General features: G+C 35.3%; 1 protein-coding gene across 2 annotated transcripts in view; it reads left to right on the forward strand.

The window, feature by feature from the left end:
- The window catches only part of CAPZA1 (capping actin protein of muscle Z-line subunit alpha 1), a 49,645-nt gene that overhangs the window by 12,599 nt on the left and 9,742 nt on the right, over positions 1–27,304 (forward strand). For both annotated transcript variants that reach the window (XM_007169398.2, XM_057555730.1), the window contains exons 2-5: positions 11,100–11,163; positions 18,502–18,553; positions 19,740–19,803; positions 24,439–24,645. In XM_007169398.2, the coding sequence (XP_007169460.1) occupies positions 11,100–11,163; positions 18,502–18,553; positions 19,740–19,803; positions 24,439–24,645 (387 nt within the window). The remainder of the gene's footprint in view (positions 1–11,099; positions 11,164–18,501; positions 18,554–19,739; positions 19,804–24,438; positions 24,646–27,304) is intronic.

Below are 27,304 nucleotides of genomic sequence, written 5' to 3' on the forward strand. Positions count from 1 at the left end.
CCAGAAAAATGAACTACATTGAGGCAATATGTATTTAAAAAACAAAAAACAAATAGCATCCTCGGGGGAGAGAGAGATGAATGGGCAAAGCACAGAGGTTTTTTAGGGCAGTGAAAATACTCTGTATGGTACTGTAATGGTGGATACATGTCATACATTTGTCCAAATCCATAGAGTGTGCACCACAAAGAGTGAACCCTAATGTAAGTTATGGGCTTTGGGTGATAAAGATGTGTCAATGTAAGTTCATCAGTTGTAACGAATGTACCGCTCTGGTGGAGATTTTAATAATGGGGGAGACTGTGCACATGGGGGGACAGAGTATATGGGAAATTTCTGTATGTTCCTCTCAATGTTGTTGTGAACCTAAAACTGCTCTTAGAAAAAGTAGTCTTAAAATACAAAATAATAATAATAACAACAGCAGTAACATCCTAAATATCTTCAAATAGGAAAAACTGTCTTAAGAAATAACATTGAATTCTGTGCAAATAGAACTTTCTTACCAGGATAAGAATAAGGTATTATCTCTTTCTGGAGGAGGAATGCAACTGCTTATCCTTGAATACTTCTGGAATGATGTAGAATAAAAATAAGTAAAATAAATATTTATGAAAGCATGATTTACTACTATTTTTTTGAAGTATAGCCTAGTTGAAAACGTGAGTAAATTTTGAAAGATGTATTATCAATTTAAAGGGAAGCAGAGGGACTTGCCTGATGGTCCAGTGGGTAAGATTCTGCACTCCCAATGCAGGGAACCCGGGTTCGATCCCTGGTCAGGAACTAGATCCTGCATGCATGCTGCAACTAAGAAGTCTGCATGGCAACTAAAGATCCCGCATGCCACAACTAAGACCTGGCACAGCCAAAATAAATAAATAAATATATATTTAAAATAAAAAAAATTAAAGGGAAGCAGAGTAGAGTCACTTTGAAAAACTTTTTTTGGTCAAAAAAAAGTTGTTGATGTTTATAGTTATTGATGAAGATTGTAATGATGGAGAATATTAGGTGACTAGGACCCAAGGAACTTCTGGAAGGGAGGAATTATTTTCTCAATAATTTGAAGGCTTTGTTCAGTTTAATAATTTAAAGCAGCAATTATCTTGCTGTGACTGGTTAATAATAACTGACATTTACTGAGCCTCCATATTGTATTTTAAATATTTTGCCAAAGACTTGACATGTATTATCTTATTTAACCTTCACAGCAATTCTAAGAAGTAGATACTATCCCACTTTAGGGAGAGGCTGTGATTCAAAGAGATTAAGAGACTGAAATTCAAATCCAGGTCTGTCCAACTCCAGAGTCTTTATCTTTCCATTTTGCCATAGTACCTCATAATAATCTTAAAAACTAAGTACACTTCCTTAGTGTCATTTTATTCAAAAGGGATTTTGTAAACATTTACTAATTGCCTATGTGCCGTTTACTTTGCTAGACCCTGTATAGTATAGAAAAAGAAAGCAAGGCAGTTTGCCCAAAGAAAACTTAAGTCTTTGGGAACAGAATGGTACCTATAGAACTAATTGTCAACAGCTGTTATATTTTAGGTGCTATGATAAATGTTCAAAGTATGGTAGAAGTAACAGAGGATTCTTGAGACTTTAAGTAATGGGGAATATATCTTTGAAAGAAACAGATCCCCCAACCTTGGAAAATAGGAGTGATTTAGACAGGCAAAGATGAGAGAGGCACAAACTCAAGGACAGTGTGAGTAAAGGCCTAGAAGTGAAGTCTTTAATACACTAATGAAGAAGATAAAGATTTTCATAGATACTTTGCTGGCAGAGATTTGGCTCATGAAGTATACAAAATTTGGGCAGTATAAACTGACGTGGGCCTTGCTGATAATTGGAATATGGATATTATCTAGTGAAAGATTTCTTCCTTGCCTGTCTGGAATTATCTACCCAGCATTCACAAAGAGCTGCAGTTGTTAAATATTCAACTTCAAATTCTTTTGTTAAGGAAACTATTTTAAAAGGTAGTTATGAATAGATGTAATGTTGAAATGTGTGGGGTCTGTTATTAAAAGATTATTTAGAGGAATTCCCCGGCGGTCCAGCGATTAGGATTCGGTGCTTTCATTGCCTAGGGCCTGGGTTCAATCCCTGGTCGGGGAACTAAGATCCCACGAGCTGCATGGCACAGCTGCATGACAAAAAAAAAAAAAAAAAGATTTGAGTTTTATAAAAATTTTGTAAATTTATTTTTCTACTACATTTTCTAAAGTTTCTTACTATAATTAACAAAATTACAAAATTAAGCGGTTTCTAGAGAACAATGGGATATATTACTTTCTCAGTTTCATTTTTAAACTTCAGTACAGATATTAGTAATATAAAAATGAAATTTTGAATCTTGTAAGGATTGAATATTTTACTTTATTTTCCTTTTTGGAGAGGTAAGAGGATAAGGAAAATGGGAAGAAACTGAAATCTAAGAAAACTTACCTTTCATTGATACTTATAGACTTTAAATTGCCCCTATTTAGGTTAGAAACATAATACAGTGCATTCCATGAAATTAACATTTTTGGAATATTTAAATATATGAAGGGGTAGAATTGTGTATAAGGCTTGAGTTACTCCCCCTTTAAAATATACGTGGAGGGCTTCCCTGGTGGCGCAGTGGTTGAGAATCTGCCTGCTAATGTAGGGGACATGGGTTCGAGCCCTGGTCTGGGAAGATCCCACATGCCACGGAGCAACTAGGCCCGTGAGCCACAACTGCTGAGCCTGCGTGTCTGGAGCCTGTGCTCCGCTACGGGAGAGGCCGCGATAGTGAGAGGCCCGCGCACCGCAATGAAGAGTGGCCCCCGCTCGCCGCAACTAGAGAAAGCCCTCGCACAGAAACAAAGACCCAACACAGCCATAAATAAATAAATAATTAAAAAATATATATATACGTGGAGTTATACCCTTTACCGCAGACACTATCATATGAATGCTGTGTACAGTGAACCTGTTACTTTATGAAATAGGGACTTTTTTTTTTTTTAAGCAGAGTGAAGTTTTTGTTCAAATAAAACGTCCATATCAGTGATTCTCAATTAGGAGGGGGGTGACATGCCTCCCCTCCATAGGATATACCTACTGTCACCTTTCTTTCTCCATCCCAATCTTGAGAATGATTGACTAAATTACTGTTACTGTGTCATCCCTCATTTGTATTGCAGCAAAAATATTTTTGCAATCACTAGCTGCTTAGCCATTTCTCTTTCCCCTTTTGCTTGTGCCAGTGATTTTGTTTACCTCTGTTAAATTTCATCTTGTTAGTTTTGACCCAGTTTTGAAGCTGGATGATAAAATTTTGACTTTTAAAGTTATTATTTATCATTTTATTTACCCCTCCCAACTTTGTGACAACTGCAGCTTTCACAAGGAAAGCTTTGTCTCAATTCCTGGTTTAAAAACAAAATTGTAAAAGGGCTAGGCCAAATCCATGAGACCACACTATAGATAATCCTCCTGAATTTTAATACCTATTAGTACTGCATAGTATAGATGATTGTCTAGTTCAGTGCCACCCCTTTGTACGTATGTGATCTTGGACAAGGCACTTCTGAACCTGTTCCTTCAATTACAGTGGGGATAATAGTCTCTTCCCTGCCTATTTTTAACAAGCTGTTTTAAGATCAAAAGAGAGGTTATGAAAGAGTTTTGTAAACAATAAAATAGTATTCATTCATTTACATTCCTAGCTTGTGCCAGGTCTCAGTCCTAGGTATACAGCAATGAACAAACATAACAAATTTTTATGCTGTGTGCTAGGAGTTGGCAGGTCTGGTCCACTGCCTGTTTTTATATGGCCTACAAGCTAATGTATTTTGAATGGTTAGAAAAAAAATCAAAAGAATATTTCATGATGTGAAAATTACATGAAATACAGATTGGAGTGTCTAAAATAATGTGTTAACACAATGAGGGTAATCTTTTCACACTGTATAAATAGTGTATGTATATCAAAATCATCACATCATACACTTTAAATATCTTATAACTTTATTTGTCAATTGTACCTCAGTTAAAAAACAAAGTCTTACTGGAACACAATTATGCTCATTAGTTTACAGTTGGGACAGAGATCATGTGGCCCACACAGTCCTAAAATATTTACTGTCTGGCCCTTTACTGTAGCAGTTTGCAGACCCCTGCTCTGTGCTCTTGGAATTCTTTTGGAGGTGTTGAGCAGTAAAAATAAGTATATGTTCAGTGGTGGCAAGTTCCTTGAAGAAATTTAAAGCAGGTAAAGGGCAAGAATTATGAAGGGTGTGGAGGGTACAGTAGCTAATTTATAGAAGTCAGGAAGTCAGAGAAGGGTACTTCAGTAGGTGATATTTGAACAGAGACTTGAATGAAGAGGGAAGTGAACTCTCTGATAGAAGAGCATTTCTGGCAAAAGGAATAAAAATTGCAATAGCCCTGAGGTGGGAGTGTAGCTATAGGTCTAGGAGCTAAACAATAGGAGAATGAGAGAGGGTGAACCAAATTGTAAAAGAGACCATGGAGCACACTTTAGATTTTAAAGTGATTATATAAATATATCATTACGATTTCTATTACAGGTATTCCTTCAAGGTATTTTTATGGTATTATTATAGTGACAAATCGACTTAACACTTCAAAGCCTGTCTTCAAAGACTGTCAGATGTTTATCTAATACTAAGTATGGTCGTCCCATGGAGGGCGATTGGTTCAGGGACCCCCGAAGATATCAAAATCTGAGGATGCTCAAGTCCCTTACGTAAAATGGTACAGTATTTGCATATAACTTACGCACATCCTGCCATATATTTTAAATCATCTCTAGATTACTTGTAATGCCTAATACAATGTAAATGCTATGTAAATAGTTGCTAGTGTATGGCAGATTCAAGTTTTGACTTTTGGAACTTTATGGAATTTTTTTTCCTCTGAATATCTTCGATCCTTGGATGCAGAACCCATAAATACAGAGGGTCGACTGTAATCCATCTTTTCTCTCAGAAGGTAACATGGGGACTGTTTACCATGACAGTGTTTTTTTGGTTTGTTTTTATTTCTGGCTGCATTGAATCTTCGTTGCCATGCGTGGGCTTCTCCCTGCAGTGGCTTCTCTTGTTGCAGAGCACGGGCTCTAGGCGCACGGGCTTCAGTAGTTGGCGGCATGTGGGCTGGTAGTTGTGGTGCAAGGGCTTAGTTGCTCCACAGCATGTGGGATCTTCCTGGACCAGGGATCGAACCCATGTCCCCTGCATTGGCAGGCGGATTCTTAACCACTGTGCCACCGGGGAAGTCCAACCATGACAGTGCTTTAGGACCCCATGGTGGCATCTAATGATGACTACATTTCTTTTAACTGTTCATTTAGAACTTCACCCTTGCCAAGTGTATATATCTTCAAATCTCCCCACTTTCATTTAAAAACTAGATGTTTTGTTTTCTTTAATTGGACATTTCTCTGGTTCTTGATATTCTCAGATAATTTTCTAAAAATTATTTATTGTATGGGGAATGTTGGCATGCCCCTTTTTTGCTTTTTAAAAAATTAAAAAAAATTTTTCAAACAAATAATTTATATTCCTTGTACAACTTTTTGAACATAGAGATAAGCCAAAAAATAGATGAAAAATATCTTTTGTAATACTACCATCAGAGGTAGTCCCAGTTAAAAGTTAGTAGCTATACATATATGTAAATATATATACTTAAAAAAAAAACAGGAATACATCATTTTGCAGCCCTTTTCACTCAACAGCATGATAAATATCAACCCATGTTAACAACAGAACAATTCTCAAACTCTTTCGCTTTCAGGACCCATTTACACTCTTAGAAATCCAGTTTTTTTTTCCCCCAGTTTTATTGACATATAATTGACATACAGCACTATAAGTTTAAGGTGTACAGCATATGATTTGACTTACATACATCATGAAATGATTATCACAGTAAGTTTAGTGAACATCCATCATCTCATAGATACAAAAGTAAAGAAATAGTTAAAAAAAAAAGTTTGCTTATGGTGAGAACTCTTAGGACCTACTCTCTCAACAGCTTTCATATATAAAATACAGCAGTGTTAACTATATTTATTATTTTGTACATTACATCCCTAGTACTTATTTATCTTATAACTGGAAGTTTGTACCTTTTGACCTTCTCTCCCCACCCGTCTCTGGTAACCACAAATCTGAATTCTTTTTCTATGAGTTTGTTTTTGAAGTATAATTAACCTACAATGCTATGTTAGTTCCTGTTATACAGTGTAGTGGTTTGATATTTCTATACATTTCAAAATGATTACCACAATAAATCTAGTTATGGTATGTCACCATATAAAGATTGTGCATGAACTATGACCCTTCATCGTTATTGATTATATTCCCCACACTGTACATTTCATACCAGTCACTCATTTATTTTGCAACTGGAAATTGTACCTCTTAATCTCCCTCACCTATTTCTTTCCTCCCCCCACCCCCTCCTGACAACCATCTGTTTGTTCTCTGTATCTTACTCTTTCTGATTTGTTTTTTAGGTTCCATATATGAGTGAAATTATATAGTATTTGTCTTTCTTTGTCTGACTTATTTCACTTAGCATAATACCCTCTAGGTCCATTCATGTTGTTGCAAATGGCAAGTTTTCATTCTTTTTTATGGCTAATATTCCATTGCATATATATGTGTACACACACACACACCACATCACATCATTATCCATTCATCTAGGTTACTTCCATATCTTGGTTATTGTAAATAATGCTTCAATGAATATAGAGTTGCGTTTATCTTTTCTACTTAGTTTTTTCATAGAAATTGAGTTTTGGTTTTTGTTTGTTGGTTGGTTGGGTTTTTTGTTTTCTTTTTTTTGGCTGCACCACGTAGCATGTGAGATCTTAGTTCCTTGACCAGGGGTTGAACCCGTGCCCCCTGCAGTGGAAGCACGGAGTCCTAACCACTGGACTGCCAAGGAATTCCAAGAAATTGAGTTTTTATTTATGTGGCTTATACGTATTGTATTAGATATTAAAACTTACAGATTTTTAAAAATTCATTTTAATATAATGATAAATTTATTGCATATTAACAAATGATTAGTATTTTGTTTTTTTAAAAAAACCTTTTTTTTTGAAAATGCAAAAAGAATCAGTAGAAAAACTAGCATTGTTTTACATTATGCAGATCTTTTAAATATCTCCATTCAGTTTGTTGTGCTGTGTTGTCTTAGTTTACACATATTGTTCCCTCCATGGGGAATGCTGTCCTTGGTATCTACTCATCCTCCAATCCAGCTGCCTTTGAAGGTCACCCCAACCCCTCCTTATATACATATGTAGAGTTGATTGCACCTTCCTTTGTGCCTCATTGTGCCTTTTAATGTTTTCTATATTACTATCTAGGTGACAGATCCTTTGAGAATAGTGACAATGTCTTATTCAGTATTTAATCTTTATTTACTGACTCTTCCTAGCTGCTCAGTAAATGTTTGCTGAATGGATGAACTGCTACTTTTTTACATGCAGAGTCAGTTCATCCATTATCCCAATGACTGTTTTTCAGTTATGGCAACTCCATCAGATTTTATAACATGAAAATTTGTGGATAGCTTCAGAAAAATTAGTAACTTGAATTTTCAATTTGGTAACTTTTATGCCTTCAAACATTAATAAGTAGTATGTAAAATATGGCTGTGGCTCTTTTCTTTTAAGGGAAGTTGCTTTTGGGGTAGTATATGAATATATTTTTGAACTACACACACTTAATTTTGCTTGACCGAGGGGAGTTTCTTAATTATGTAAGGATTATGGGACATGCACCTTGACAGAAAGTGGGATAAACCATAGCTGCTCAACAGACTTGACACAAATAGACTAAAAAAATAGGTTTGCTATTCAAAATAGGTTTGCTAAATTCTTTTTTTTTTTTTAATTTAAATTTATTTATTTATTTATGGCTGTGTTGGTTCTTCATTGCTGCACGCGGGCTTTCTCTAATTGCGGAGAGCAGGGGGCTACTCTTCGTTGCTGTGCGCAGGCCTCTCATCGTGGTGGCCTCTCTTGCTGCAGAGCCCGGGCTCCAGGCGCGCGGGCTTCAGTAGTTGTGGCACGTGGGCTCAGTAGTTGTGTCGCGCGGGCTCTAGAGCGCAGGCTCCCTAATTATGGTGCTCGGGCTTAGTTGCTCCGCGGCATGTGGGATCCTCCCAGACCAGGGCTCAAACTGGCGTCCCCTGCGTTGGCAGGCAGATTCCTAACCACTGAGCCACCAGGGAAGTCCCGCTAATTTCTTAAATAAGTGATTGACACCAACAGTTGACAAGTACAGTAATATGATTAAGTGTACATGCCAAAGCAGATATACACAGTTGGAAATCCATATTGGAACTATTAGCCCTGTGTAGTATAATTCTCATGAGTTGAGCAGCATTTCTTACTTCCTAATTAGAACCCCTCTTTTTATTTTTGTTGCTCAGTTAACTTAAGGGCTTTATGGACTATTTCCTCTTAATCTCCACCAGTTTTCATCCCAGAAAAATAATATATTATCGACAATTACCCTGTCACATTAGGGTTCTCAAACTGTACGTGCATAAGAATATCCTAAGGTGTTTGTGATACAGATTCCTCATACCTGCTTCCAGATGGTCCACATAAAAGTTTTGTCTTCTAAGTCTTAAAAAGTCATACAGAATTTTATAGCTCAAGCAAATTTTGCAGATCTCCTAATCTCTTTTAGGAGTAGGATTATTATGAGGAAACTCAGAACCAAAAAAGGTTAGCAATGTTTCCAGAATCACAAATCTAGTTAGTTAGTGGACCAACGGAGCCAGTAATTAGAATTCAGGGTTTCCATTCTGCCTTGATCCATGAATCAGTAAGCCTTTCTTGACTGAAAAGATAAGTCTGGCTATGAAGCAGCTTTTCTTTTACTCTTTTTAGAATCAGAGCAAAGTCACATAAGATCTTCCATATAAACCTAGGGATTCTAAAGTTGTAAAGTATTTCCATCTTTTTCTAATTCTCTTCTCAATCCCAGCTTTATTTTCCAAAGATTCTTAAAAGTCTTTTTTTCCCCCTGAAGAATGGTTTGACTTTGATGATAACCTTAATTTGACTGGGTCAATAAGAACTTAAAATTGTTTGAAGGAAATGGAAGAAGTCAACAGAGGATGCCTATCTGGAAAGTAGAGCTCATTTTATTGTCAGATATACCATGTTCCTCTTTGCCCCTCGTCAGTGAGTTGATCATCTTTATACTCATCACATCAGATATTAGGGAATTTTCAATGTCCTTTCTCTCATAGTGTGTTAGAATTATACTGAGAGACCCATTTGAGGTCAGTCCTGTTATCATTGCTAACATCATTATTACATATATAGACATATAGATATAACTAAATGATACTCCAAGTTGTTTTTTTTTCTTTAATATAGGTTTGTATATTCTTTGTATTTCATATTTTACTTGATGAGAGATGAGAGACTGACTTATATGGCAGACTGAGTACATGGTTTTACCTTACCTTTTATGCCAAAACTTTTAAAATGAAAAAGTAGGAAAAAGTGGAATGGGAAGAGAAATAAATTAGTAATCATTTAAGTAGTAAGAGTGTCATGGGAGGACATCTATTTAAGGAGCAAGAAGGGAAGAACTCAGAACAGTCTTGGAGTGGATTAGTTGGGGAATTGTTCTCCAAGCTTACTGGACCACTTGGCTCCTCCTTTCATTCCCATTTGGGCTAAGCTGCAGACGAATAGCATTTGTCCTCAGAATATAGCAATGAGAATGAGCACTGGGAGCAGAGTGGCAGGGCAGTGCCCCAGGGAGCCTGTGGCCTTAGGAGGCTCACTCAGAAGATAATCTGCTCACACATTCTCAGCAGCAAGTCTACTCTTTCCCTCCCCTACAATCAAGGAGACAAACTACAAGTAAACAGAACAGGCAAACTAAATTAAATTCAAAGAGGAGCAACAAACATTTGTGGAAAACCAGTACCATGAAAGGAAGCACCAAACTCAACAAACAGTATATCTAAATTCTTAAGAAACAGTCGATAAAACAAGACTTTAAAATAAGTATAGTTAATAACCCCAAGGAGACCAAAGAGATTATTGCACACACAAGAAAGAAAAAAAGTCTTGGAAATTAAAAATAGAACAGTTAAAATAATTGTCTGAAAACAAAATGGGCACAGCTGAAGAGCATGTTAGTGAGTTGAAAAATGGAGCTGAGGAATTCTCCCTACACAAGGCATAAAAAGACAAAAAAGATAAAACATAGGAGAAAAAATTAGATACGCAGGTTAGATAATAACATTTTGGCATCCATCTCTAATTAGAGACCCAGAAACAGATTGACAGTAGTGGGCAGGGGAGGGAATCAGAATGAATAACAAAAGAAATATTTTCCATGACATTTTTAGGACCTTTAGTACAGTGTTGAATAGTTAAGATGACAGGAGTCATCTTTGTCTTGCTTTTAAAATTAGTGACACTGCTCATGTTTCATCATTACTGAATAAGCTGTAAAATTTTAGTAGATAACCCTTTATAAAGTTAAGGAAGTTGATTCTACTAAAAACTAGTAGTTTTGTTGTTGTTTTATGATATTTGGATGGGTGTTGAATTTTGTCTTTTTTTCCAGCATGATCACAAGGCTTTGCTTTTAGTTTGTAAGTTACATTGATTTATTAGTATTGAATCATTCATTCTTGCATTGGGATAAACACCATAAACACAAATTGGCATAATACCAATTAACTAATGTTTTATTTAGTTTTGCTGAAGTGTTCATAAATGAAATAGGATCGTAGCTTTCTCTTTTTGTGACTGCAGTATATTTTGACCAAAAATTGATTATTTAGCTTTTTAAAAAGAAAAATTCAAAATTAAAGCAGCGTGTATATCCCCAAATTAGAACAAATCTGTATTGATAATAAACACTTTGAGATGTTTTGTGAAAAGAAAATCTGAAGGCTCCTAAACGGTAAGGTTTAAACAGGAAATTATATTTCAAGGGATGTGATAAAAATTTTGTTATCTGTAATTCCTTCCCCTCTTATATGCTACTCTTCATAATTCTTTTACTAAAAATTTTATTTCTGTTTAGGTACGCATAGCTGCTAAATTCATCACTCACGCACCCCCAGGGGAATTTAATGAAGTGTTCAACGGTGAGTAAAGATTAGTACTTAGTTATTTTAAACCCTCCTTAATCACATACGAGCACTTATTGAGTGTTTGCTATCTCTTTTAATCCTTATAACATTATAGCTATAGCTAAGGAAAACAAAATTCAAAAAGGTTAAAATAATTTATCCAGTATCACCCAGCTGGTAAGTGTCAGAGCAAGGATTCAAACCCAGGTCTGAGTAACAAGCATGCTCTTAACCCATACATTAGGGTACCTATCTTATGTGAGAAAAGATTTAAAGTAATTTAATGTTGATAAATGTAGAAACAATGTTTAATTGTTTTCATAGTTTTATATCTATCATTATAAAATATAGCTTAAATCTCTTCAGTGCTTTTACTCAGGAAGTGCCATAGCATAGGACATTTTCTAGAGCTGCTGGGGCTGAACTGACTGTATCTGGGAAACTTGTTAAATATACAGATTCCAATGTTATCCTCTTAAGATTCTCATTCGTTAGATCTGGGGTAGAATGGACAATCTGTTTTATCAAGTTCTCCAGGTGATTCTGAGTCACAGCCAATTTAGGAACCACTATTCCTATATATTTACAATCTTCCATTCTATTTACTATGTTAACACAACTTACGGAATGAAAAATGTAGATGAGGCATTATAACATTGTGTTAATATCACTCATCATAATCCTATTTTAAGTTATAAATTAATTCATCTTAAAGTTCCCCTTAAGTAAAATCATAATCTTTGTGCATCTTGGTTCATTTTAGCAAACATTTATTTTGAAATTCTAGTTTTACATTAGAAGGTTACCTGCTTAAAATATCATATAATAACGCATATAGACTACAATTCTGCAGCCTGTGGAAAGAAAACCACATTCACAGAAACACAGACAAAATGGAAGGGCAGAGGACTTTGTACCAGATGAGGGAACAAGATAAAACCCCAGAAAAACAACTAAATAAAGTGGAGATAGGCAATCTTCCAGAAAAAGAATTTAGAATAATGATAGCGAAGATGATCCAGGACCTCGGAAAAAGATTGGAAACAAAGATCGAGAAGATGCAAGAAATGTTTAACAAAGACCTAGAAGAATTAAAGAACAAACAAACAGATGAACAATACAATCACTGAAATGAAAAATACACTAGAAGGAATCAATAGCAGAATAACTGAGGCAGAAGAACAGATAAGTGACCTGGAAGACAGAATGGTGGAATTCACTGCCGCAGAACAGAATAAAGAAAAAAGAATGAGAAGAAATGAAGACAGTCTAAGAGACCTCTGGGACAGCATTAAACGCAACAACATTTGCATTATAGGGGTCCCAGAAGGAGAAGAGAGAGAGAAAGGACCTGACAATATATTTGAAGAGATTATAGTCGAAAACTTCCCTAACATGGGAAAGGAAATAGCCACCCAAGTCCAAGAAGTGCAGAGAGTTTCAGGCAGAATAAACCCAAGGAGAAACATACCGAGACAAATAATAATCAAATTGACAAAAATTAAAGACAAAGAAAAAGTATTGAAAGCAACAAGGGAAAAACAACAAATAACATACAAGGAACTCCCATAAGGTTAACAGCTGATTTCTCAGCAGAAACTCTACAAGCCAGAAGGGAGTGGCACGATATATTTAAAGAGGTGAAAGGGAAGAACCTACAACCAAGATTACTCTACCCAGCAAGGATCTCATTCAAATTTGACTGAGAAATCAAAAGCTTTACAGACAAGCAAAAGCTAAGAGAATTTAGCACCACCAAACCAGCTCTACAACAAATGCTAAACAAACTTCTCTAAGTAGGAAACACAAGAGAAGAAAAGGACATACAAAAACAAACCCAGAACAATTAAGAAAATGGTAATAGGAACATACATATTGATAATTACTTCAAACGTGAATGGATTAAATGCTCCAGCCAAAAGACACAGGCTCGCTAAATGGATACAAAAACAAGACCTATATATATGCTGTCTACAAGAGACCCACTTCAGACCTAGGGACACATACAGACTGAAAGTGAGGGGATGGAAAAAGATATTCCATGCAAATGGAAATCAAAAGAAAGCTGGAGTAGCAATACTCATATCAGATAAAATAGACTTTAAAATAAAGAATGTTACAAGAGACAAGGAAGGACACTACATAATGATCAAGGGATCAATCCGAGAAGAAGATACGGCAATTATAAATATATGTACACCCAACATAGGAGCACCTCAATACCTAAGGCAAATGCTAACAGCTATAAAAGAGGAAATTGACAGTAACACAGTAATAGTGGGGGACTTTAACACCTCACTTACACCAATGGACAGATCATCCAGACAGAAAATTAATAAGGAAACACAAGCTTTAAATGACACAATAGACCAGATAGATTTAATTGATATTTATAGGACATTCCATCTGAAAACAGCAGATTACACTCTCTTCTCAAGTGTACACGGAACATTCTCCAGGACAGATCACATCTTAGGTCACAAATCAAGCCTCGGTAAATTTAAGAAAATTGAAATCATATCAAGCATCTTTTCTGACCACAATGATATGAAATTAGAAATCAATTACAGGGAAAAAAACCGAAAAAGCACAAACACATGGAGGCTAAACAATATGTTACTAAATAACCAAGAGATCACTGAAGAACTCAAAGAGGAAATCAAAAAATACCTAGAGACAAATTACAACGAAAACACAACAATCCAAAACCTATGGGGTACAGCAAAAGCAGTTCTAAGAGGGAAGTTTATAGCAATACAAGCCTACCTCAAGAAACAAGAAAAATCTCAAACAATCTAACCTTACACCTAAAGGAACTAGAGAAAGAAGAAGAAACAAAGCCCAAAGTTAGTAGAAGGAAAGAAATCATAAAGATCAGAGCAGAAATAAATGAAATAGAAACAAAGGAAACAATAGCAAAGATCAATAAAACTAGAAGCTGGTTCTTTGAGAAGATAAACAAAATTGATAAACCTTTAGCCAGACTCATCAAGAAAAAGAGGGAGAGGACTCAATAAAATTAGAAATGAAAAAGAAGTTACAACAGACACCACAGAAATACAAAGCATCCTAAGGGACTACTACAAGCAACTCTATGCCAATAAAATGGACAACCTGGAAGAAATGGACAAATTTTTAGAAAGCTATAACCTTCCAAGACTGAACCAGGAAGAAATAGAAACTATGAACAGACCAATCACAAGTAATGACATTGAAACTGTGATTAAAAATATTCCAAAAAACAAAAGCCCAGGACCAGATGGCTTCACAGGTGAATTCTATCAAACATTTAGAGAAGAGCTAACATCCATCCTTCTCAAACTCTTCCAAAAAAATTGCAGAGGAAGGAACACTCCCAAACTCATTCTACGAGGCCACCATCACCCTGATGCTAATACAGACAAAGATACTACAAAAAAAGAAAATTACAGACCAATATCACTGATGAATATAGATGCAAAAGTCCTGAACAAAATACTAGCAAACAGAATCCAACAACACATTAAAAAGATCATACACCATGATCAAGTGGGATTTATCCCAGCGATGCAAATCAGTGTGATACACCATATTAACAAATTGAAGAATAAAACCATATGATCATCTCAATAGATACAGAAAAAGCTTTTGACAAAATTCAACCCCCATTTATGATAAAAACTCTCCAGAAAGTGGGCATAAAGGGAACCTACCTCAACATAATAAAGGCCATATACGACAAACCCACAGCAAACATCATTCTCAATGGTGAAAAACTGAAAGCATTTCCTCTAAGATCAGGAACAAGACAAGGATGTCCACTCTCACCACTATTATTCAACATAGTTTTGGAAGTCCTAGCCATGGCAATCAGAGAAGAAAAAGAAATAAAAGGAATACAAATCGGAAAAGAAGAAGTAAAACTGTCACTGTTTGCAGATGACATGATACTATACATAGATAATCCTAAAGATGCCACCAGAAAACTACTAGAGCCAATCAATGAATTTGGTAAAGTTGCAGGATACAAAATTAATGCACAGAAATCTTTTGCATTCCTATACACTAACAATTAAAGATCAGAAAGAGAAATTAAGGAAACAGTCCCATTCACAATTGCAACAACAAAAAGAATAAAATACCTAGGCATAAACCTACCTAAAGAGATAAAAGACCTGTACTCAGAAAACTATAACACACTGATGAAAGAAATCAAAGATGACACAAACAGATGGAGAGATATACCATGTTCTTGGATTGGAAGAATCAATATTGTGAAAATGACTATACTACCCAAAGCAATCTACAGATGCAGTGTAATCCCTATCAAATTACCAGTGGCATTTTTTACAGAACTAGAACAAAAATCTTAAAATTTGTATGGAGACACAAAAGACCCTGAATAGCCAAGGCAGTCTTGAGGGAAAAAAACGGAGCTGGAAGAATCAGACTCCCTGGCTTCAGGCTATACTACAAAGCTACAGTAATCAAGACAATATGGTACTGGCACAAAAACAGAAATATAGATCAATGGAACAGGATAGAAAGCCCAGAGATAAACCCACGCACCTGTGGTCAACTAATCTATGACAGAGGAGGCAAGCATATACAATGGAGAAAAGACAGTCTCTTCAATAAGTGGTGCTGGGAAAACTGGACAGCTACATGTAAAAGAATGAAATTAGAACACTCCCTAACACCATATACAAAAATAAACTCAAAATGGATTAGAGACCTAAATGTAAGACTGGACACTATAAAACTCTTAGAGGAAACCTAGGAAGAACACTTTTTGACATAAATCACAGCAAGATCTTTTTTGATCCACCTCCTAGAGTAATGGAAATAATAACAAAAATAAACAAATGGGACCTAATTAAACTTAAAAGCTTTTGCAAAGCAAAGGAAACTACAAACAAGACAAAAAGACAACACTCAGAATGGGAGAAAATATTTGTAAGCAAATCAACAGACAAAGGATTAGTCTCCAAAATATACGAACAGCTCATGCAGCTCAATATTAAAAAAACAAACAACCCAATCCAAAAATGGGCAGAAGACCTAAATAGACATTTCTCCAAAGAAGACATACAGATGGCCAAGAAGCACATGAAAAACTGCTCAACATCTCTAATTATTAGAGAAATGCAAATCAAAACTACAATGAGGTATCACCTCACACCAGTTAGAATGGGCATCATCAGAAAATCTACAAACAACAAATGCTGGAGAGGGTGTGGAGAAAAGGGAACCCTCTTGCACTGTTGGTGGGAATGTAAATTGATACAGCCACTACTATGGAGAACAGTATGGAGGTTCCTTACAAAACTAAAAACAGAATTACCATATGACCCAGCAATCCCCCTACTGGGGATATACCCAGAGAAAACCATAATTCAAAAAGACACATGCACCCCAGTGTTCATTGTAGCACTGTTTACAATAGCCAGGTCATGGAAGCAACCTAAATGCCCATCGACAGATGAATGGATAAAGAAGTTGTGGTACATATATACAATGGAATATTACTCAGCCATAAAAAGGAGCGAAATTGGGTCATTTGTAGAGATGTGGATGGATCTAGAGACTGTCATACACAGTGAAGTAAGTCAGAAAAAGAAAACCAAATATTGTATATTAATGCATGTAACTGGAACCTAGAAAAATGGTACAGATGAACCGGTTTGCAGGGCAGAGAGACACAGATGTACAGAACAAATGTATGGACACCAAGGGGGCAAAGTGGCAGGGGTGGTGGTGGGATAAACTGGGAGATTTGGATTGACATATATACACTAATATGTATAAAATAGATAACTAATAAGAACCTGCTGTATTAAAAAAATTCAAAAAAAATAATGCATATATGTGGAATCTAGAAAAATGGTATAGATGATCTTATTTGCAAAGCAGAAATAGAGGCATAGACGTAGAGAACAAATGTATGGATACCAAGGGGGAAAGGGGTGGGGAGGGAGGAATTGGGAGACTGGGATTTACACATATACATTATAGTTACTATGTATAAAATAGACAACTGATGGGAACATACTGTATAGCACAGAGAACTCTACCTAATGCACTGTGGTAACCTAAATGGGAGGGAAGTCCAAAAGGGAGAGGATATCTGTACGTGTATGGCTGATTCATTTTGTTGTGCAGTGGAGGCAAACACAACATTGTAAAGCAACCATACTCCAATAAAAATTTTAAAAATAATAATAAAAAAAAGAACGTTACATGCTTTTAGTTAGAGGAACTGTGTAATGTTCATTTGCAGCTGGCTCAGAGCCCCACAAATTGTAGAACAATCAATAATTTCCACTGGTAAAATCAATGATGCAGAGCAGAAGTTACTAGGAGAACATATAAATGTTATTTACAAGGAGTGAAATAATACAGTAGAAGTAAATCAAGACATTCTTCTTTATAGACTTGTTTTTTGGATATTTGAGCACTAACAGCAAGAAAAACAAATGCAGCCTTTCATCGCCTAGTCTCTCTTCCATATTGACCAAATGTAAATTTTCAACAACAGAGCTTTTAGAAATACTCCTACGACTTGAACTTTATCCAGCTGATTAGCTCAGATAAATCCTTGACTTAACAAAAATTAGTGGTCTTTGTAGTTAGAAGTACCTTGTTTTATTTCTGACAACTGAATGTACTTTATAGGATTATCATGAGAATAATTGATACCAAAGCATTAGATTGAGTTGGCAAGCTACTTATGACATGACGGCTGGTTTTTATTGGCATGCTACACATTGGCCTCTGCCAGCCCCTTCTTTCAGAAGCTCCAAGAGTCAGTTGCCTTTGGCTTATAATCAGCCTTCTCTCTTGGAGTTAATGCTTGGTAGTTTCTTAGTAACAAGGACACACCTCTTCCAGAAGAAAAGTGACTAGACTCTTGACATACAGCTTTTTAAAAAGATTGTAGGCCCCACATTAGATTCTCTAAAGAAAAATATGTTCAGCAATTTTACTGCCACTGACTGAATTGTGCCCAGCTTTCTTGGTCTGATGTTACAGAAAAGCCTACAATTCTTAATCTATTTTAAAAGGATTCTTTAGATACAAATAAATAGTCCTAACTGTAACCTTCTGTAAACCATGTTTTTCATTTGCTATGAAATTCCTTGAGAATTTATTGTTGGATTATTGTACCACAAATAATTCTGTGTAAATCTGTGAACATTAGCATCTGTTTGTGTACATTTTTAGAATTTCTACATATACAGTATATCCAAAGACTAATCTTGCAAAGCCTGGTTTTCTAAAAAATCTAATCTAGAAATCCGCTAAAATTTCTCCAAGTTTGTCTTCTACTGAACATTTGAATTTTAACATCTTTAACATTGTTTTCCTCCTCAGATGTCAGGCTACTACTTAATAATGACAATCTCCTCAGGGAAGGGGCAGCACAGTAAGTATCCTTCTAAATCCACTTACTTGTTATTCTAATATTGGGTAAACTATGTTGATAGTAAACTAGTACCCTGAAAGCTAAGTTTAAAATACCTCAAAATAAAGCAGTTGGTTTTTAACAATTTTAGTTGGTTTTTTTTTCCCTTGGAGAAAACATGTTCCCCCAAAATGTTGTTTACTTCCTTAAAGTTTATTTTATATGGTCTTACTTATTTTTATTTTTGCCTAGATTTTCCCTGTTAAAGCAGTTTAGTTCTTTTAGTTCAGGCTGAATTTTTTTATAACTGCCAGTTATAGAAAGATTAGGCTGCTATTGAGGAGTGATAATGTTTCTCAAATTGCCAAAAAATAGCAGATATTCAGAAAGTACCTTAATAGAGTTAACCATAGAATAATTGCATTATTATTCTACCCAATCATTGGCTCCTTATCACTGTCAGGCTAATTAATGTTTCTAGAATATCATTTTCATTTTGTCCTTGTCCTCAAAAACATTAGATTGGTGGTTGGTTGGTTGGTTGGTTGGTTGGTTGGTTTTCTTGTCTTCAAATCTAAATACTATATAACTTTCTAGGCCCCCTGTTCTCTGGTTTTATCACTGCTGTTCTTTACTCTTCAATACAAAGTACTCCTTCAGGTACCGTCTATCCAACTGGCCCAGAGTTCCTCTGTAAAGAGGAAATCAGAATTGGATAATGACTGGGCAAGTGTGGGGTGGGGAGATGGAACAAGGATTTTGATGCAGAGCAACAAATAATTATTATGAAGGCATTTGGTGTGATATATAATTTGTTTAGATTTTAGCTGTAGAAAATGTTTTAAGAATTGCTGCCTGGGAGAGTCTACTGCCCTGTCCATACTGCTTTTTCAGAACTCATTTTGGGACCAGATCCTACAAACCTAAAATTTGCACAGCATCACTATAATTGCCATAATGAACGATACCCCAGTTATACATTCTCTTTCACTGTTCTGTGAACTACCTTTTTTTTCTTTCTTTTGGCTGCACCACATGGCATATAGGATAGTAGTTCCCCAACCAGGGATGGAACCCGTGCCCCCTGCAGTGGAAGTGCACAGTCCTAACCACTGGTGGACCACCAGGGAATTCCCTGAACTACCTTTTATATTTATTTATATATAATTCTTTTCTCTCTCTCTTCTTCCTTTTTTAAAAAAAACAGTGCATTTGCCCAGTATAACATGGATCAGTTCACACCTGTGAAGATAGAAGGATATGAAGATCAGGTAATAGTTGTTTCTATTAGATAGACTGTGCCTGGAAAGTAGTAGAAATACTGTAAAACAGATGTCTGAAGATAAGATGCTGAATAAATTCATGTCTTAGTATTCTTAGCTTTTGTAAATATTCTACATATTAGGAAATTCTTCCTCCCTCTGAAAATACTAGGAGTTTCTTTGAAGAGAGAGCTGTCCCTAACAAGAACAGTAAAAGTAAAAGGAATTGAGTTTTACACAAGTTTTCCAGCTGTCTCTAATTCTCCTTGGTAAGAATAACAGGAGACATTATATTTAACGGGAAAACAAGAATTCCTGTTCCAATACAGGAACAAAGCAAATACATATTCCCATTTTTACCACAGTTATGAACATTATATGAAAGGGCTTTACAAATTCATTAATGTACGCTTCAAAGGCAATATGGCACCAAATAGCAAATGCCTTTTAAAAGTCTGAATCCCCTTTGAACCCACAAGTCCATAGAATTTATCCTAGGGAAATAAGTATATAAATGTGTAAAAAGATTATTTGAAGCAAGGTTTATGATAATGAAAAATTGGGAACAATCTAAATGTCCAACATTAAATTAAATATCTGTAAAGCAATTATACTCCAATAAAGATGTTAAAAATTTTTAAATAAATAAATAAATAAATAAATAAAAATATCTGTAGGCCAAAATTCTATGTAACCATTGAAAACTGATAGAAATATTGAACTGGGAATATGTTCATGATATATTAAGCTAAAACATAAAGCAATATGTAGCATTATGCTAGTTTATTTTTTAAATAGATATTTAAATGAACAGTTATACTATATTAGAATCTGCATCTTAAATTCTATGAAAGGTACATCTTACTTTATGTGCCACTAAGAAAGAAAAGACACTGTCAATTAAACTATGATACAGTCCTAAGATGCTCTCAAGTTTAAGATGTATCCCATTTTATGAGATGTTAAATCATGAGGGGAATGTATGCATCTTTAGACTCAGAAATAAAGTAGTATATAGATGTGCATAGAAATGGAAATGTGGGAAAATATACACCAAAATGTTAACGCCCTATGTTGGGATTACAGGATTACTGTAATTTGTTTTGTTTGTTTTAGTTTATATTTGTGCTTATCTTTATTTTCTCAATGAAACTAGATTAATTACAAGTATAAAAGACAAAAAAAATACTGAAAAGTAAATGATAAATATTGCTTACCGTTGATATTGTATACTTCACTAATACAGCGGAATTATTGAAATAATAAGGTCTGTGTCCAGATACATGATATAAGAACATTCCCATATACATGCGGTAGCCAGCTTAAAAATGTAGTCAAAAGGAGATCACATTCTTAGCCACAACAACAACACATCACCTAGACATAAAAGGAAAATATGGAAAGACGTTTGAGTTATTCAAGTAGTTGCCATCACTGCATATAACAGAAAATCAACTACAGTGGGTTAACTAAATAGAGACTATTTTTGTCACATAAGAAATCCAGAGGTAATATTTTGGGATGTTATGGCAGTTCCATATCATCAGAGACGCAAGTTGCTTCTAGCTCTCTGTTGTGCCATCCTTATGTATGGTTTTCATTATCATGTTCTCAAGATAGCTGATCCATCTCTGGTCACTGAATGCATGTTCCAGGAAGGAAGAAGGAGGAAGATGCAAGAGGTGCTATTGGCTATTCCAGAAGCACCTTCCACTGATAAATTGTTGCCAGAATGCATATCACTTTATCATTCCTAGCTGAGAAGTGTTGTCTTTTTAGTTGGACATACTGCCTTCTTGAAAACCTTTGAGGTTCTATTAGTAAGGAAAAGGGAGAGAATGGATATTGGATAGGAAACAAGCAAGAGTCTGTCACACAGTTCATATACACCCACCCACACGCACATTTTAATCAGAGAAATGAATGGAAAATTAAATAGATGTAAATGCCACATTTCTGAATAAGGAATATAAATAATATAGAAAGTTTATCCGATTTAGAAATATAAATAATACGTGAAGCTTTTTCAGATAGACTCCATATAATTCCTAATGACAATTGTAATAGACCATACAGGATTATTCTGATCAAAAACAACAATGAAGGAAGACTAATGCTAGCAAACATAAAGACATAAAGCAATGATAGTGGAGCCTTAAACTAAGTAACATAAAATAGAAGGGAAAAGGAAATAATTGATAAAATGTATAAGTTTATTTAATTTTGATTTCCAAAGCCAACTGTATACCTAGATTAATTCCAAGTGTAGTTTAAAGGTTAACTATTTTTTAAACATAAAATTTTAGTAGGAAATGGAAAGAGATTCATAACTTGCGTAATGATGAAACATTAGAAAAGTTTATCAAAGAAAGTGACTTCTGCAAAATAAAAAGATTTTAAAAATAAGATTTAAAAGGGAGAAAATATGTACCTCAAACATAATAAAAAGGTTATTCAAATACCTAAGGGTGATGCCAAGAGTTCAGTGGATAAATGAGCAACAGACATGAACCAACTGTACCCAATTGGAGAATACAGAGCAAACTTGAAAAGTGTTAGATCACCTACTAATAGTAATTAAGGAAGTACAAATTAAAATTTTAATGTGAATATATTTACCTTGTAGTTACAAAAGTTGCAAAATTATAATGAGAAAGCTTTATGAAGGTAAGACTAAGGAAATAGTTTTATGTATTTTTCCTACTGTCATTATAAACAAGGTTTTTTTTTTAAAGAAATTCACGTTCTTTTATTTATTTATTTATTTATTTATGACTGTGTTGAGTCTTCCTTTCTGTACGAGGGCTTTCTCTAGTTGCGGCAAGCGGGGGCCACTCTTCATCGCGGTGCGCGGGCCTCTCACTATCGCAGCCTCTCTTGTTGTAGAGCACAGGCTCCAGACGCGCAGGCTCAGTAATTGTGGCTCACGGGCCTAGTTGCTCCGCGGCATGTGGGATCTTCCCAGACCAGGGCTCGAACCCGTGTCCCCTGCATTGGCAGGCAGATTCTCAACCACTGCGCCACCAGGGAAGCCCATAAACAAGGTTTTTAAAGATAGTCTGATGATAAGGACAGAAATCTCAAAAGTAGGAATTCTTTCCAAAGAATTATTTTTAAGGAGAAGACTTTTTTATGGTAGAACTTATAGTGGCTTTCAATGGTAGAAACTGTAACTAGCTTAAAGCTCCTTCAATTCAGAAATGATTAAGTATACTATGGTATGTATAATGAGATATACATATAATGAGATCGTATATAGTTAATTTTAAATGGTAACTGTGTCAAAAGACAAATGGCAAGTTAGGGGAAAATATGTGGAACTCAAAACACATGCAAAAGGATAATCTCCCTGGAGTTCAACTAGAAAAACACCAAAGACTCAGTAGGAAAGTGGTCAAGTTAGGTACACATAGTTCACCAAAGTGGAAATACAAATGACTTTTTTTTTAAGGTGAAAAGAAATGGGCTTGTACCTTGGTACAACATCCTGTGATAGATGGCAGTTTGTCGATCTCTATCAAAATTATGAGTGCATTTACCCTTGACCCAACTGTCCTGCTTCAGGGAATTTATCCCACAGGTGTGCTTGGCACATGTACGTAATTTGTACATACGAACATACAAGGACATTCGTTGCAGTATTGTTCATAACAGCAAAAGATTAGAAACTACCCAAACTATCCATTAATAGGGGACTGGTTGAATAAATTTTTGTACACCTGTACAATAGAGTCATACATGGCTATAATAAACAAGGAAGTTCTCTAAGCACTAGTATGGAAAGATCATCTAGATACATCAGATTTAAAAAGAAAGAAAGAAAAAGTACAGTATAGTATTCTAGTTTCTGTGTAAAAGAAAGGGGTAGAGAATTCGAATATTCAATTCTATTTGTAAAAAAAAAAAAAACAAAGAATAATCTAAATCAGAAATTGGCAAATTTTTTCTGTAAAGGGTCAGATAGTAAATATTATCAGCCTGTGGGACAAAGAGTCAGCCTTGACTACTCAGCTCTGCTGTTGTAGCAGGAAAGCAGCCATAGACCATACAAAAACAAACAAGTGGGGCTGTGTTCAACAGAACTTTATTTACAGAAACAAATGCCACCTCATGCATAGTTTGCCAAAGACAACTCTTGCTCTAAATTAATAAAATCAGTTACCTTTCTGTGGAAAGGGGGAATATGTTGGGAATTTGGTGAATGGGAGATAAAGGTGAGAAAAAGATTTCACTTTATATAGTTTTTGAACCATGTGATTTATTGTATTACCTATTTTAAATGCTAAGTGTAATGACTCTGGAAAAAGTTCATGAAATATGTGAAAAAGGAATACAAAAGTGTACATATAATTTATGACAGTTATATATATATATACATAGGTTGTATATTAATCAGAAACCAAGAAATGAAGGGTATTGTTAGGATGGGGGAAATGTTGCAGTTTAGAGTTGACTTACCCCAAAACATAATATTTTTATAAAAATAAAAATGTGAATTGATTGAAAAATCAATTATGAAAGAGAAATCTGACTAAATGAAAAGTTAATCGTCTCCAGAATTGTACTTGTTTGTTTTGTAAAATGTGACAAGAAGAACTGTCTTTTTTTACAGAGTTACTTATATTTGTAATTATTCTTTGGAAGGTCTTAATTACAGAACACGGTGACCTGGGTAATAGCAGATTTTTAGATCCAAGAAACAAAATTTCCTTTAAGTTCGATCACTTACGGAAAGAAGCAAGTGACCCCCAGCCAGAGGAAGTAGATGGAGGTCTGAAGTCTTGGAGAGAATCCTGTGACAGTGCTTTAAGGGCCTATGTGAAAGATCATTATTCCAACGGCTTCTGTACTGTTAAGTATCTGCCTGCTTCATTATTAGAGTGTTGTTTTTCTTATATTTACCTTATCATTTGGAGGCTTTGGCCAGCCACAAACATCTCTTCTTAGTTACAGTCTCCTCTGCATTTTATTCCCTAAATCATTTTTGAAAGGGGTATATATGGAAAATTTTATATTGAAAGTTCTTTCTTAAAATCCCAGTGCATAAAATTTTTATTTTATTTTATTTATTTATTATTTTTTTAATTTTTTGGCTGCACCGTGCGACTTGCAGGATCTTAGTTCCCCAACCAGGGATTGAATCCAGGCCCCAGCAGTGAAAGCACCAAGTCCTAACCACTGGACCACCAGGGAATTCCCTGGTGCATAAAAATTTTAAATCTCAGTGTATCCTGTTTCACATTTGTCTTATTTATTCATGAGAAATTGCCCTATACCCATCAAAAAAGCTTTTTATAAAGCTACTTCTGCATAGTTTAAATGATTTCATTGGAAAGTCAAAATTATTTGAACTAAACAATTTTTTAAAAATCGAAGGTAATTTTGACTTTCTTTTAATACGTTTTGGTGGAAAAAAAGATAAATTTTGGTTTTATCATGATTTCTCCTTTGTAAAATTGTGACATTATTAAAGTGTTAGAATATTAATGCTTAGAAAGTGTCTGACACAAAGTAAGCTCTGAATAAATGCTGGTTATTATTGTATGTTTGATTTGTTTTTGTTCCTGTTTTTTTGTTTTTAAATAATGGAGAAAACCTATTATGGTGGATAAGTACAGAATTACATTTTAGAACCTAGTAATGCAAAGGGAGACATGATACACACACTTTTTTAGAAATTGACTATTCATTCTTAAATATACTTTCAATTCATCATTTATTACCTATTCAAAATTTGTCACTACTCATTCTTAATTTGGAGAGCTTCCACACTGAGTACTGTGTCTTTTTCTCACTTCTCTTAGCTAATAAATGAGCTACAGAAAGTCATGGAATTATTCTAACAGTGTCTACTGTACTGAAGTGTCTTATATCCTCAGCTGTTCTGCTTAGTAATTCTTAATTTTATCTCAGTAATCCCTGATATTTTCTATATGCAGTTGACCCTTGAACAATGCAGGGGTTAGGGGCACCAACCCATCGTGCAGTTGAAAATTCAAGTATAACTTATAATAGGCCCTCCATGTCCGAGATCCTTTTGTATCCATGGTTCTGTGTCTGTGGATTCATCTAACTGTGGGTCAACCAATGGTGGATCATGTAGCACTGTAGTATTTACTATTTAATAAAATAGTAATTCAGACTAGTGTTGTTCAAGGATTAACTGTACTGTGTTTCAAAACTTTCCCATTGTCCTTAGGCATCTACTCCTCCACATTTTAATAGGATTGAGAATGACATGAGATCTTTTTATTTCTCGTCTTTCCACACTCAGAAATCTTCCCTTTCTTCCATGTACTTGAATCTGAGGAAGAAGGATCCATGTTCTTGATTTGAAACAATCCTATCTAGTTCAAGATGTCTAATTGTGACTTTGTTTTCTCTTCTGATGTATAGTTCTCTTTACCCAGAAATATTTTTATTTCTCCTGTCCTTAAGTGGGTTGGGTATGGGGTGGGGGAGGACATTTCTTCAGTCAAGATAGTAATTCCTGTAAGTTACTTCTCTTTCTTCTCCTTCCACCTTGCCCCTCCTCCCTCTCCTCTGCTTCTCCCTTCCCGCATCTCTCTCTCTGCTATACAACCAAACCATGGAGCATTCTGCTCCTACTAGTGCCTTCCTCATTACTTATCCAATTCTTAACCCTATGAATTGTGGCTTCAGTCCCTACTCTACAAAAACTGCTCTCTGAGGTTATTAATGATTCCTGAATTGCCTGACCCAGTGTCCTTTTCTTGGTCCTTGACTTTTGTATGGCATTTCACACTGAGGCCATCCAGCTACTTCTAGAAATTATCTTTTCTTAGACTGCTATGTCAGTACCCTTTAATTATTCTTACTCTGTGTCTGCTTATTTCTTTTCCTCTCCCCTACTTTTGTAAATGTAGGCATTCCCCATTGCTGTATTTCTCTCTCTCAAAAACTCGTAGTTTATTTAATGTAGGGGAAGTTACAGAATTTGGTGTCAGAAAAGCAATGGGTTTGGGTTCTACCTTAACCACTTTCTGAATGACCTTGGGCAAGAAGCTCTATGAACGTCAACTTTATCATCTATAGATAATAACAGTGTGTTTCACTATATTTATTAGAGCAAAAGGAAAATAAATATAAAAACATTTTGTGGACTGTAAAGCCTTTTGTTTTTTCTTTTCCTTGGTGATCACATTTTTGTTCACCTCTCCTACACTACAGAACAGTTGGTATTTCTAACTCCTAGCTGGACATTTCCATCTGAATTTTCTAATTTGTTAATGACACCACTGTCTTTCTAGTCACCCAAGCATGCAAGTACTTTGGCCCCTCCCTTTCTCTTGCCCTTCACTTGCAATATATTGTCAGACTTTTGATTGTGCTTCTGCATTCTTATGCCCATCGACACTACCCTATTTTACTGCCTAGATTAATTATGTGGCCTAACTTTCAACTTTTCTCCCATTTTACTCTGTACACCAATATTGATTATTATCCCCAAATAATAGTTCTGGTCATGTTGTTTTGGTTTCTGTCCGTT

This window comes from Balaenoptera acutorostrata, chromosome 1 (assembly GCF_949987535.1).
Source record: "Balaenoptera acutorostrata chromosome 1, mBalAcu1.1, whole genome shotgun sequence".
In the NCBI taxonomy this organism is placed as follows: Eukaryota; Metazoa; Chordata; class Mammalia; order Artiodactyla; family Balaenopteridae; genus Balaenoptera; species Balaenoptera acutorostrata.